Source organism: Tenrec ecaudatus, chromosome 13, assembly GCF_050624435.1.
Source record: "Tenrec ecaudatus isolate mTenEca1 chromosome 13, mTenEca1.hap1, whole genome shotgun sequence".
In the NCBI taxonomy this organism is placed as follows: domain Eukaryota; kingdom Metazoa; phylum Chordata; class Mammalia; order Afrosoricida; family Tenrecidae; genus Tenrec; species Tenrec ecaudatus.
The window spans coordinates 79,697,364-79,710,008 of NC_134542.1; the positions used below are offsets into that span (position 1 = coordinate 79,697,364).

At 43.4% G+C, this 12,645-nt stretch overlaps 1 protein-coding gene across 1 annotated transcript in view; it reads left to right on the forward strand.

Moving 5' to 3' along the window:
• PLA2R1 (phospholipase A2 receptor 1) overlaps nucleotides 1–12,645 on the forward strand; it is a 117,449-nt gene that overhangs the window by 91,943 nt on the left and 12,861 nt on the right. The window contains exons 18-21 of the mRNA XM_075529664.1: nucleotides 1,954–2,018; nucleotides 2,294–2,397; nucleotides 4,559–4,698; nucleotides 11,977–12,094. Coding sequence (XP_075385779.1) covers nucleotides 1,954–2,018; nucleotides 2,294–2,397; nucleotides 4,559–4,698; nucleotides 11,977–12,094 — 427 coding nt within the window. The remainder of the gene's footprint in view (nucleotides 1–1,953; nucleotides 2,019–2,293; nucleotides 2,398–4,558; nucleotides 4,699–11,976; nucleotides 12,095–12,645) is intronic.

The following is a 12,645-nucleotide window of genomic DNA, read 5'->3' on the forward strand; positions in this document are numbered from 1 at the left end:
GCCTAAAATGTAACAGGCCCCACATTCCTTAGGAGCGGTGTGACATGAATGGCTGGCTAACTATCACTAGTCATTTGACTAATATTTTTAGACTGTTCAGTGTTCTTATTTGGAAATCATGATTTGCTATGACTTTACAGTTTTTATTTCTCTGTAGTTCAAATCAAAATCTATTCAACTTCCTCCAGGCCTTCATGTTTTAAACCCTTCCAATAAGCTGCTATTTTTGATGGGAAGATTTTAAAATCGGACAGATTGTTTTTCTTTTTATTGTTTAATAGATTAGTCTGCTGGCTGTTACTTACTGGGTTGCATTGCTCTTCAGCAGTTGTGTTTCCCATCAGCCGCCGGCGTTCTGTGCTGTTTGCATGTAACATAAGATAGTGGCTCTTCTTAAGATCCACACCCGCATCACGCTTCTCCAGAGCGAGGCCTACCACAAAGCCTCTCTCGCTGTGGGTTTATAGCTGAACAGAAACGTAAAGCATCATCCGTTTTGCCCAGGGGCTTTTTCTGCTGTGTTATCTTTGACGTTGTCAGGCAGTGTTCTTCTCCATCCCACAACAGGTTGTGGTACGCCACACGGAAGATGACCGTCTTATAATTGAGGTGGTAATAAATGTGCCACTTAAGATGCAGAAGTTACAATTCTCTTCAGAGGCCCTTAATTGGGGCAGCGAACAATCGGGCCATGCTTCCCACTGTCGTCGCACACGAGACCTCGTTAGATTGAATGACATCGTGGCGACTCCCCCACTGCGCACACCTCCATCTCAATAGACCGATTCCAAAGTCTGACAATGGGACCCTAAATTCAGCTTGTCAGAACACGCCCATGAAACAGCACCTCAGGGATCCGGACGTGCAGTGGCTCCATCTTGCATTATTCTAAAATCGCTGACATCGCAGGCGGCCTCACTGGTTAAGGAGCACAAAACACCTGTTTCTAAATTAGAATGTTAGAGAGCTGCTGGGTTCTGGGATGACCTGAAATTCAGGTCAAAAAATTTTATCTCCACATATCGCCCCCCTCCCACCAAGTCTTTGCAAAACAAATGAGAGGGCAAAGTTAAATATATTATGGATACAAATTAATATGTTTTAGGCATCTTAAGCTTAATTTACATCTCAACACACATATACCCTCTCGCACCCCCAGCTCTCACCAAAAGTGTACTGAGCTAGGAGGTTTAGAGAAGTCCTGACTGTCTCTTCCTTTTTTGTAATTAAAAAGGGAATTTCAATTTCCTGCATCATAAACCCAGCATTATAAATATTCTATTGTGTGTGTTTGTTGTTTCAGTTTTATACAGTATTCACATATGTCCATGTGCTTAATCAGAGTGTCAATTTAATATGTATAAATAATATTCTACCAGCTGTCTAACACTGAAAATTAGTAATATTCATTTGTTCTATATTAATTTTAGTGAGGATGGGCATATAAGTTAGTTTAAAATTTTAGCACTCAGAGTAATGCCGAGAGTTCAGAATCTTAATTCTACTGATATCTTGTTGCCTTGAGTTATTTTTCAAATAGATATGATAGATTCATTAGACTTCTAGGCAAACCACTGTTTTTTTAGTGAAGAAGAAGGAATCCATTTTCTTTTACTTTCCCTTCACAATATTTCCTTTTAAGTTCCTAGTGGAGAGTTAGAAATTTTACTTTCAAATACATATGGAAAGTTGTGAGAAGACATTGCATGTGGGATGAAACCAAGACTATGTTCTATGGTGATCCCGATTTTCCTTCCTAATAAGAAGGGATATCGTAGAATAATGAAATTTCAGGTTTGCTCAAGATGCTTGGCTTTCTCATACTCCCTTAGATAACTGGGTAAAACACTGAAGAATAGAAAGCTATTAACAGCAACCCCATTAATCTTAATACTGAAAGGGAGAAGCAAGTAGCCCAAGTGCTGAGGTTTCTTTGTTGCTGTTTTTAACTAGCTATCAAAGCACGGTGTAAGCTGGTGGATTGGACTTCAAGAAGAAGGAGCCAGTGGTGAATTTCGGTATGAACTCCAATTAATTTGCATTTAATTTTGTTTGACAGGTTTTATTTTCAGAATGATTGGACTAAATCTTAGTGATCAATTGATGAACTAGCCTTCAAACATTATCTTACTGCATAATTTTTCACTTCCTTCACAAAGACACAAGTATCTTTTTTAAAAGCGAGTATATTTTAAAATTGGAGAAAAGATTCTACTACTGCTTCACAGCCCAGAATGGTGTTGGAAGTTGAACCTCAGAATGGGAGACTGTACAGTGTTTCCTTTCCCTACAGCTGGAGAGATGGATCCCCGTTAATATACCAGAATTGGGACAAAGAAAGAGAGAGAGACGTGAATAATCAGAGTCGGAGATGTGGCTTCATTTCATCCATAACAGGTCATTTTATTTCTCTTTGGGACTTTTAATAAAACGGATTGTTTTCGGGAGTTGTAAAGACCCCTTTGAATTAATTCAGCAAGAAAAGCTTGGTTTGGTTTCCTTGTCAGCTGACAATGTTCGTCTTCCTCCGTGCTGGGCTTCACTGCCACCGATCTTTGTATTTCATCAACCAGCACCAAAACTAAGCCATTGAAGCGCTTTAAAAACTATTATTGAAAAGCCTTATACTCTACATAGTTTCAACATGCCCCCCTTTCTGTTTATCTGTTGATAGTGTCTAGATTATAATTGGACAGAACCTTAACATCGGTGAGATTTACTTCCGTGTTTGCATTTAATAAAAATTTGTATTTAACTCAACATTAAAAATTTGTATTTAACTCAACATTATTTTTTAATTTGTTCCAAATAAAGCAAAAAGAAGAACAAAACTTCCCTTCCGTCGAGTCCTTTTGGGCTCAGAGCAGCCCTGTGGGCAGGGCAAAACTGCCTCTTGGGTTTCTGAGGCTTTAAGTAGTTAAGGAAGCAGAAAGACTCATCTTTCCCTTGGAGTGGCTGGTGGGTTTGAACTATCAACCTCGTGGTTAGCAGCCCAATATGTAGCCCACTTGTGTTAAATGCGCTTTGCCTTAGAAGAGCCACTGTGTCTCCAAGTTGGATATAGAAGTGCATTTGTGTTGAGGACATTATTTTTTAATTCTGTTTGTCTGGGCACTATTGTCCATCCTTCAATTTCTAACTAATCAAAGGTCGTGGACATGCACCTGCAGTCTAGGGACCGTGCTGTGAAGGCCTCCGCAGAGAAGGCGGGGAAGGGGAAGGCGCTCACTTTAGCCAGCAGGTGTCACAACAGCCTGCAGAAAGGCTGCTTGGTGCGTTGGCGAGAACACTCGTCTGCACTGGAAATGGCCTTCAGCCACCATTTCGGCTGTCTTCCCCAAACTGAGAAACCCAAGCCCACCCTTTTAGTTTGCACGCGTCCTTGCCCATTTTTGGACTGTGTAACCTGAGTGCGAATGAGAAATGCATTTCATAGGACTTAGTCTGAAAATAAAGCTGTTCTAAGAAATGTTTTTAATGTATTTTTTTCTGGGAGTGTGGATTTCAGGGTAGATTTTACTGTGCGTGCGTTTTATTGAAGCGTCAGTGTTGAGGAATACTCATAAGGAGTCCTTAAACAGGCATTTCTAAGTTACATTTTTGGAAGAAGTGTAAAGTGAAAAGTATCTTCTTTTGAATCTTCTCTTTACAGTGATGACGGATATTTTAAAACAGAGTATTTCTTTTGCTGAGTCAACTGTTCTTAAAACTCTCATCAATTGAATGACTTTTCATGGCAGTATTTACTTAGACTTTTTTTATGTGTGAAATTTCTACGTTCTTTGTATTAGAATTATTGATTGAGCACATTGCCCGGTTTAAATGTTACACTAAGGAATTCTGTGATCTGCGATTGAATCTAGTTCCATCGTTGTTGCTATTATTTGCCATCAAGCTGATTGTAACACACAGTGACCCTCTGTGACAGAGTGGAGCTGCTCCAGAGAGTTTGCCAGGCTGTGATCGGCACAGGAAATCACCAGGCCTTTCTTCCTGTGGAGCCGCTATGTGGTTTCATCTGCCAACGTTCCAGTTAGCAACAAAGTGCTGAGCGATTTGCCCCACGGAGGACCCCGCAGTTCCATTTCTAGAGCTTCCAAACATGAGACCAAATGCAGAATTCAGTGCACTTGACAAGGGTACTGCCAGAGAATATGGACAGTCCCAGGGACTGCCTAAAGAACAAACCGATCGGCCTGGGAAGAGCTACAGCCAGAGTGCTCCTTAGAGGCAAGGATGGCAAGACTTGGTCTTCCGCACTTAGACACGTTATCAGTAGAGAACGGTCCCTGGAGGACCTCACGCTTGGTGAAGCAGCAGTAGCCGGGGAGCAAAACACAGGAAGGGCCGCCAGGAGAGGGAGCAACCGCAGGCTCACGCCTGAGAACAAGTGAGAGGATGGTGCCCGGTGCAGTGTTCTCAGTGTGTGGCACCCAGCCTCGCTGAGTCAACAGCACCCAGTAACAACATTGGAATTACAAAGCCAGTGATCAATAGAGGATGGCTACAATGTGTCACTGTTGTTGCCACGCTTTCTCAACTGTATTTTCTCCTGCAGGACTCTGGAGTAGTGAAGAATGCTCCGCTTTTAAGCCAAGTATTTGTAAGCGAAAGACGTTTGGGGTCATAGAGAAAGAGAAAGATACACCAAAACAACGTGGAGGGTGTCCTAAGGGCTGGCTCTATTTTAACTACAAGGTAAATTTGTTTGCAAGAAGTTGCTTTTATTCATCTGTGAAGTGAGGAGAGTGGAGGCCAAGGATGGAACCAGCATGTGGCTCTTAGGAGGGTTATTCATTCAACAAGCATTTTCTGAGCACGGACTCTTTGCCACTTGGTATTCTGTGTTCTGATGTGGCAAGAGGTAGACAATCAGCAAATAACAAGAAAAAATGTATTTTTAAAAATTGCCTTTGTGCTTTGTGCATGCTAATTTGGAAAGAGTTTTTATAAAAGCGGAAGTACCGTTCTAGAACAATGAGTGGTCTAAAGGACCAGGAATAATAGTTATGATTATTATTAGTGTGGTCATAGCTCACAAGAGATTTGAGGAGTTTTTGATTTAGGAACAAACTTCTTAAGATAAAAGGTTTTGGCAGAAAGAGACTCAACACTATTCCTCGGCCTTTGTGTAATGTTTTCTTTCTTAGTACAAGCATTCATTCATTCCATTTCATGACATTGTTATTGTATTAGGTGGTGTGTGTGTGTGTGTGTGTGTGTGTGTGTGTGTGTGTGTGTGTGTGTGTGTGTCTCAGACCTGTTCCAAATAAGCTGGAACCTTCATGGATCCCAGACTCGGGCATCTTCTCTTTTGTATCTTCCTTGCCTGGAGCTGCTGAAGAAAGAGTTCAGCCCTCAGTGGGAATTGACCCCATCAATACCGTGACTCGGTGTCACCTTTGTTCCGTTCATCTCCTTCCTTTCATGACTTCTCTTTTCTCCTTTAAAAGCTGTTCATGGTGATTGAGGGAGGTTTCCTGAGAACATTGGCCATCCACTCAACTTTCCTACATGTTTGCTTCCTGATGTGGTTTGTGGTATCCTCCAAGACACAACACTCTTGCCATCTTCATTCCTCCTCGTTCCTTCTCCATGCCCACCTCCTGAGGTTTATACCAGGACAGATGCTGCCCTGTGGGCTTCCTGTGGTTCCCTATTCCAAGGCTCTATTACTTCCCTGGTGTTACCGTTTGCTTTGGAGGCCTGTCTGTTGTTGGGCCATAAGTTGAGCCAGGGGGTGAATTCCGTTCCAGGCCTGAAGAGAGACAAATGGCCATAGTCTCCAGGGACACACTCCAGTCTCCAGGGAATCACTCCAGTCTCAGATCAATCAGCCTAATTGCTATTTTTCCCCCCTGATTTTGAGTTTCTTTCCACATGTTTCTTCTCCTCAATCCAGGATCCTCCATGTGATCCCTTCAGAGCAGCCTACGGTGGCAGCTGAGCACCATCTAGTTCTGGTCTCAGGGTGGTGGCACTGAGGTTTGCGTGATTCGCTAGCCCTCTGAACCAATTGTTTCCACGTATCTTTAATTTTCCTCACTCTTCTTTGCTCCAGAGAGAGAACAACAGTAACATGTTAGATGGCTAACTTTTAAGACCCCCATCACTATTCACCAAGACAGAATGTGGAGCACTGTCTTTGTGAGCCATGTTATGTCTCTTGACCTATGTGCCTCAAACGACAGCCCCAAATCTCCAAACCCTCATTCCCTCCAGGTATTTGCCCATGGTTACAAATTTCACATACCTTTGTACCTTGTTTGCCCTTTTGTATGTGTACAGCACATACAAATATATTTATAGAAATAGTGTCTCCCAAACCCACGTATGTTCTTGAGTACAGTCCTGTTGCCGACTCATCCCTGTTCCCCTTGCCTGCTGGCCTCCATGTCCACTTCTAGTCTGTTGTTTCTGATAATGCAGCATTGGGTGTGTGATAGTATTTCTCTGCATAGCTTACAACTCTGGTGCCCCTCTCTAAGGCCTCCTTTCCATTAGTGATACTGTATTGGTCTCAGATGATGTCATCTTGTGCCTCATAAACCTGCTCCTTCCATGTAGAATTGAATATTAAAAAAAATTGCCAGTGGGGATATTGTAAACCAGATTTATTATTTCAGATACTGCCTTCAATTAAAGGCGAGACTTTCTCTCCCTTTCCTGTGTTTTTTAATACAATAACTTTATAGACCTTCGGAGGAGTCAATTGGAATGCATCCCTATTAAAACTGTTTGACTCTTTATCCCTTTGATAATTTTAAAAAATACAAAATGTGTCATAATTTGGCATGTTAATATGAACTTCTAGTGGACAACCAATTTTCCAAGCTCCATGTTTGGTTATGTGGGGAGGAAACCCTCTCGCTTTTTTTTTTTTTTTTTTGCTATCATGAGTAAAATACTAATCTTTATTATTTTCTTTTACTCAGTTGTTACCACTTTGGGATTTTTTATTAAACACTTTTATTGGGGGCTCTTACATGCTCCATCACAATCCATACATTCATCCAGTGTGTCAAGCACATTTACACATATGCTGCCATCATTATTTCGAAGCATTTTCTTTCTACTTGAGCCCTTGATATCAGCTCCTTATTTTTTCCTCCTCCTTTCCCCCACCCTCCCTCACGAACCCTTGATAAGTTATATATTATTATTTTCATATCTTACATCATCCTCTTTCACCCACTTTTATGTTGTTCATCCCCTGGGAGGGGGTTATATGCTGATCCTTGTGATCAATTCTCCCTTTCTCCCCCTGACCCTCCCCTAATCCTCCTGGTATCTGTATTCTCATTGTTGGCCCTGAGGAGTTTATCTGTGTTGCAGGCTCTTATCTGTAGCAGTGTGCATGTTCTGGTCTAATCCGATGTGTAAGGTAGAATTGAGGTCATGATAGTGGGGGGAAGGAAGCATTAAAGAACTAGAGGAAAATTGTGTGTTTTACTGGTGCTATACTGCACTCTGACTGACTCATCTCTTCCTTGTGACCCTTCTGTGAGGGGATGTCCAATTGTCTACAGATGGGGCTTTGGGTCTCCACTCCATGCCCCCTCCCCCACTTCACATTGGGTATGATTTTGTTCTGGGTCTTAGATGCCTGATACCTGATCCCATCGACACCTCATGATCTCACAGGCTGGTGTGCTTCTTCCATGTGGGCTTTGTTGCTTCTCAGCTAGATGGCCACTTGTTTATCTTGATGCCTCTATGACCCCAGATGCTGTATCTTCTAATAGCCGGGCACCATCAGCTTTCTTCACCACATTTGCTTATGCACCCATTTTGTCTTCAGCAATTGTGTCGAGAAGGTGAGCATCACAGAATGCCAGATAGTTAGAACAAAGTGTTCTTGTGTTGAGGGAGTACTTGAGTAGAGGCCCAATGTCCATCTGCAACTTTAATTCTTAACATATAGATCTAAGTATATAGATCTATTCCCCTCTTGTTATATATAAATATATTTACATATGTACATGCCTCTATTTAGACCTCTATAAATATTCTTTGCCTCCTGGTTCTTTCCTCTATTTCTTCTGTGCCACCATCATGTTCGGCCTCCATTCGGGTTTAGTAATTCCTTGCTGCTACATTGTCCTTGATGAAGCCCCACTAGGCATGCTATGCCTCATTCTCTGCATTGATTTTAGTTCACTTGTAGGCTCTTTGTCCATGGTTTGGTCCCGCTGCCCTTCCTTTCTCCCACCTCCCCTTCTACCATATCCCCCCTGGAACCGCCAGTCCGTTCTTTTTCATCTCCAAATTGTTTATCCCGCCTATCTTATCTAGATAGACATGCAAAGACATTAATAAGTGCAAAAAACAGGCAAAGTCAAACAAAGCAACGAAAGAAGTCAAAACCAACAAAACAATAACAACAAAAAGAAAGTCACTGACAAAAATTGAAAAGCCTATAAATAGTTCAAAGTCTGTTTGTTGGCCTTTACGAGTGTTTTCCAGTTGTGTTTGATGGGGTGCCACTCTGTCTCCAAAGCCTATTTTGGTATCCCCGGCGATTTCATCACTTTGCTCTCTTTGCTGCTCCGTTGCACGCCCTTAGTGTTTTACCCCAGTGTGATGGGCTCAGATTGGGCACAGTTCCCACACTGTGTCTCCAGTGTTGTCCCCCATAGTGCTATGGTTCAGTGAGGGATGTCATGTCTCATGGTGGGGCCAGCCCTATAGTCCTCTGTGCACTGTCTGCTCTGAGCAGAAATATCGTCCTCAGGGCTTGGTGGGCCAGGATGTGTTCCCCTCCCTCTCCATCCCTCTTCATTTCTCCTGTGTGCTCCTCACCCCAGGAATGTATGTATACAGTAGCTTTTCCCATATGCCCCATGTTTTAAGCTTACCTCAGTGGACTCATGTTGTAGTTGTCCTTTTATGCTAACTTTACTTTGCTTAGCATGATTTTCTCCATTTCTTCCAATGCGGCGATGTGCTTCATGTGTTCATCGGTGCTTTTTAGGGGTTCGTACATATGCCACAGTTTTTTGATCCATTCATTCATTGATGGAAATTTGGGTTGCTTCCAGCTCCTTGCAATTGTGAACTGTGCTGCAATGAACATTGGAGCGCAGATGTCTGGCCATGGTTTGTTTCTTGCCTCTTCTGGGTATATGGCCAGTAGGGGATTGCTGGGTCGTGTGGTAGCTCCATTTCCATCTGTTTTAGAAATCGCCAAACCATTTTCCATAGTGGCCGTACATCCTTACAGGCCCACCAGCAGTGGATGAGAGTTCCTTCTCACCACGGCCCCCCAGCACTTGTTACTTGTACTCTTGTATCAATTTTTGCCACAATTAAAATAATAATCACATAAATAACGACACGTACAAAGAAGGAAGTGTTCTGGACTTGATTGTGGCAATGATTGTACAACTCTTCTTGATATTATTGAATTGTATGGCGTGTAGACGAAGTGTCAATAAAACTGTTAAAGAAAAAGCAAAAAGAATTGTAGGTTCAGAAACCCACACGGGCGGTTCTGTCATGCCCGGCAGGGTCGCTATGAGCTGGCATCCACTCTGGCAGTGAGTGAGTTTCACTGAGGTAGGGGAGCGGCATGTGCCGAGGTCCATCCGCGAAAGAGGCTGGAGCGCCTCTAGGAGACAAAAGGAAGCACGGAGAGCTAAAATGTTGAAACGAGATAAGCAAGGACCACGTCATGTTCGCGTTGGGGGTTTTAACCTAAGAGCTGCGGCAGACCCCTGAAGGATCGGAACCAGAGCAGCATTGTCAGGGCTGGGTTTTGGCAAGGCCCACTCAGAGTGCAGCCGCAAGAGTACCCAGGAGAGGGCCGGCTAAGAAGAGCCGGGGAAGCTACTGGAATCGTCCCGGCAGGGCCTGTACCTGAAGCCACATGGGTGGTGGCCCCGGGACAGCGGCAGGGGCGGGGGAGGAGGGGCGGAGATTTGAGAAATGAAGTGTTCCACTGATAGAGCGACCGCAGTGATAGAAGGGGAGGGTGATGTTGACCCTCCAAGTTTCTCACTCTATGAACACTGGTGACAGTGCCATGGCTTGTCAGGTGATGGGTGAGGGCAGGAGGGAAGCGCGAGTCCCATCTGCTAAAGTTGAACTGGAAATGACTCTGAGATCAGGAAGAATCTTAGTCTCTTACCTTCAAAAGCCATTTGAGATATCACGGAAATCAGAGGAAATCTCTTCCTACTTTGCAAATTAGTAAGTAAATAAACAGTTTAAAATTGAGGGTGCTCTATTTCATCTTGCTTTGCTTTAATTATTAATGACATCATTTGGGAGAGTGGGAGTAAATATGTTGTGTATTTTTTATATGTTGTGTTTTAAGGAATAATGAAGTCTGGCTAATGGAAGGCCACACTCCCATGGTCAAGTTAGCAAATTTAGGCCGAGGTGAACGTGTGTGTGTGTGTGTGTGTGTGTGTGTAGGGGCAAGAGGCTGTTTTCCTGGAGAGCTTTACAGAGCTGCCTGAACCAAGGAAGGCCCTCGGTGTTTTTGAATGATTCATTAGTGGGACTATCTGAACACAGGGTGAATTCGCATTAAATGATAAGACCTCCTAATAATTAGTATGTGCCACTCGTTGGAATTTGTAATTAGAAGACAGAGGCAAAAAGAAAAGAAATAGATAAAGGGGGAAATTATTAAAAAGTCACATTCCTTTAAACTCAATTCCATTTCTCTCGGAAGCATCCGAGGTAAGGGAACCAAAGAATGCATTTGCTCCGCGTGGGAAACGCAACTTCAGGGCAGGTCAGGGAACTGCCGAGGGGCTTTAAGGTGAAGAGCGGCGTCACCAGGCTGAGGAGCACCCCTGGGTGCTGTTGGCAAGTTGGGCCACGTGATGCGTTGTGGTGAGAGCTGCCCTGCACTTTGTGGGATGCTCAGTAACACCCCTCGCTTTGACCTGCTGGGTGCCAACAGCTGCCCACTCCCCTGTTTGAACCAGCAGAACGTGTCTAGATGGTGTCAAATTCCATCGTACTTTACTGATCCCTGGAGCCTTGCCTGATCCAGGCTCTTCCTCTCGTCTCGGGCTCTCCTGCCAACGAGTTCACAGGTCACTGATCCTTTAAGCTACTTGTCATTGGACACACACCCCATGTGGGTCCCAGTAGAACTGTGTCCCATAGGGTTTTCTGTTGCTAATTTTCTGGAAGTAAATCACCAGGCCTTTCTTCCGAGACATCTCTGGGTGGAGCCAAGTCTCCGGTCTTTCAGCTAGCCCTGAGTACGCTGTTTGCACCCCAGGGGCTCCTCATTGAACATGAACGGGTGAAGTCATCATTCCATTTCTCAGTCTGTGCCAAGAAACCCTTGCCAGGCAGCTAACCACCCACTGCCCGGTCTCCCGGCCTGTTCGGGTCTTTCTTCCTTGAGGTTGTTGGCGGACACCTCCCTCCCCTTGTTTCTTCTTCCGGGCTCCCTGGTCTTGCCCTGGCCTGATTTTCCTCCCACCTGCCTTATCCTTTCCTTTCCCGGCTCTTGCTGATTGGGTTACTGACTGTTCGATTCCAAGTACTGGATGAATGTAAACACCTGGATGTAGTTTCATTCTTCAGCATCCATCTTTCCTTCAAAGTGAGGTCATGTGTTTGTAAATCTAATGGAAATAAACTGCTCATTTTCACCCCCAGAACATGTTTTTTAGATGATCTTGGCCTTTTCAATCAGACTGGCTTCATTTGGGGTGAGAATTCTAGACTTAGTTAAGCAGAATCCGTGATTCTAAAATCCTGTCCACACACACGTCTTGTATCTCTTCCTGCCACCGGCAAACGCAGCCGTCACTGACTCACCTGGAAAGGGGTTGCTCTGTGCTTTGGTACAGGTGAAGGGCGCAGGGTGGGCGGGTTGGTTGTTATTTCTGTCCAAGAAAATTTCGGAGAATTTTCAAGGGTCATCCTCAGAGTGTCTTGGGGACATTTGGATTCTCTTTAGAAAAAATGTAAAACTGAAGTCTTGGTTTTGGCATGTTTTGATAGTGCCTTTTGTTGAAGACCCCCAAAGACCCAAGTCACCAGAAGAACTGGACAATGGCTCAGAAGTTCTGTGTTGAAGAGGGGGGCACGCTGGCCTCCATCGAAAGTGAGGTGGAGCAAGGTAGAGTACTCATTCATTGTTCAACCAGGCCAAATACCAAAAGGACCTTTTCTAGTCAAGCAGTATAGATAGAGATATGCACATATTCCAAAAAATCTTCACATTTCCAAAGCAACACTTAAAGTGTCTTATTGCTGAGGTATAGAATTTTTACATTTACTCAAAAAGTTATTTGTTTGTTTGTTTTTTAATGACATCTATAAAAACTAGGATCCTGCATTGCTGCATTGCTAATAAGCTGCTGGCTTCCGGAGTCTTTTGTCTCACCAGTAATAATGGAGCAAATAGAGATGGCCATTATCTGTATGTTTAAATGACTCAAATAATCGAAGCTAGAGTCATTTCTAATTGTATAGTGTAAATGCTTACATTTTTTTTAATTTACCAGTAGGCTTTAATTTATATTTAAATTAAATCCCAGCTTCCAGACACCCACTCCTCACTTATCGACATAGTTCGTTGCTTACAGTGACCAGGTCACTATATGAAAGTTGGCATTATGCAAAAATGGAAGATTTTCATGTCAAAGGACAAAACAGAAGATGAATACA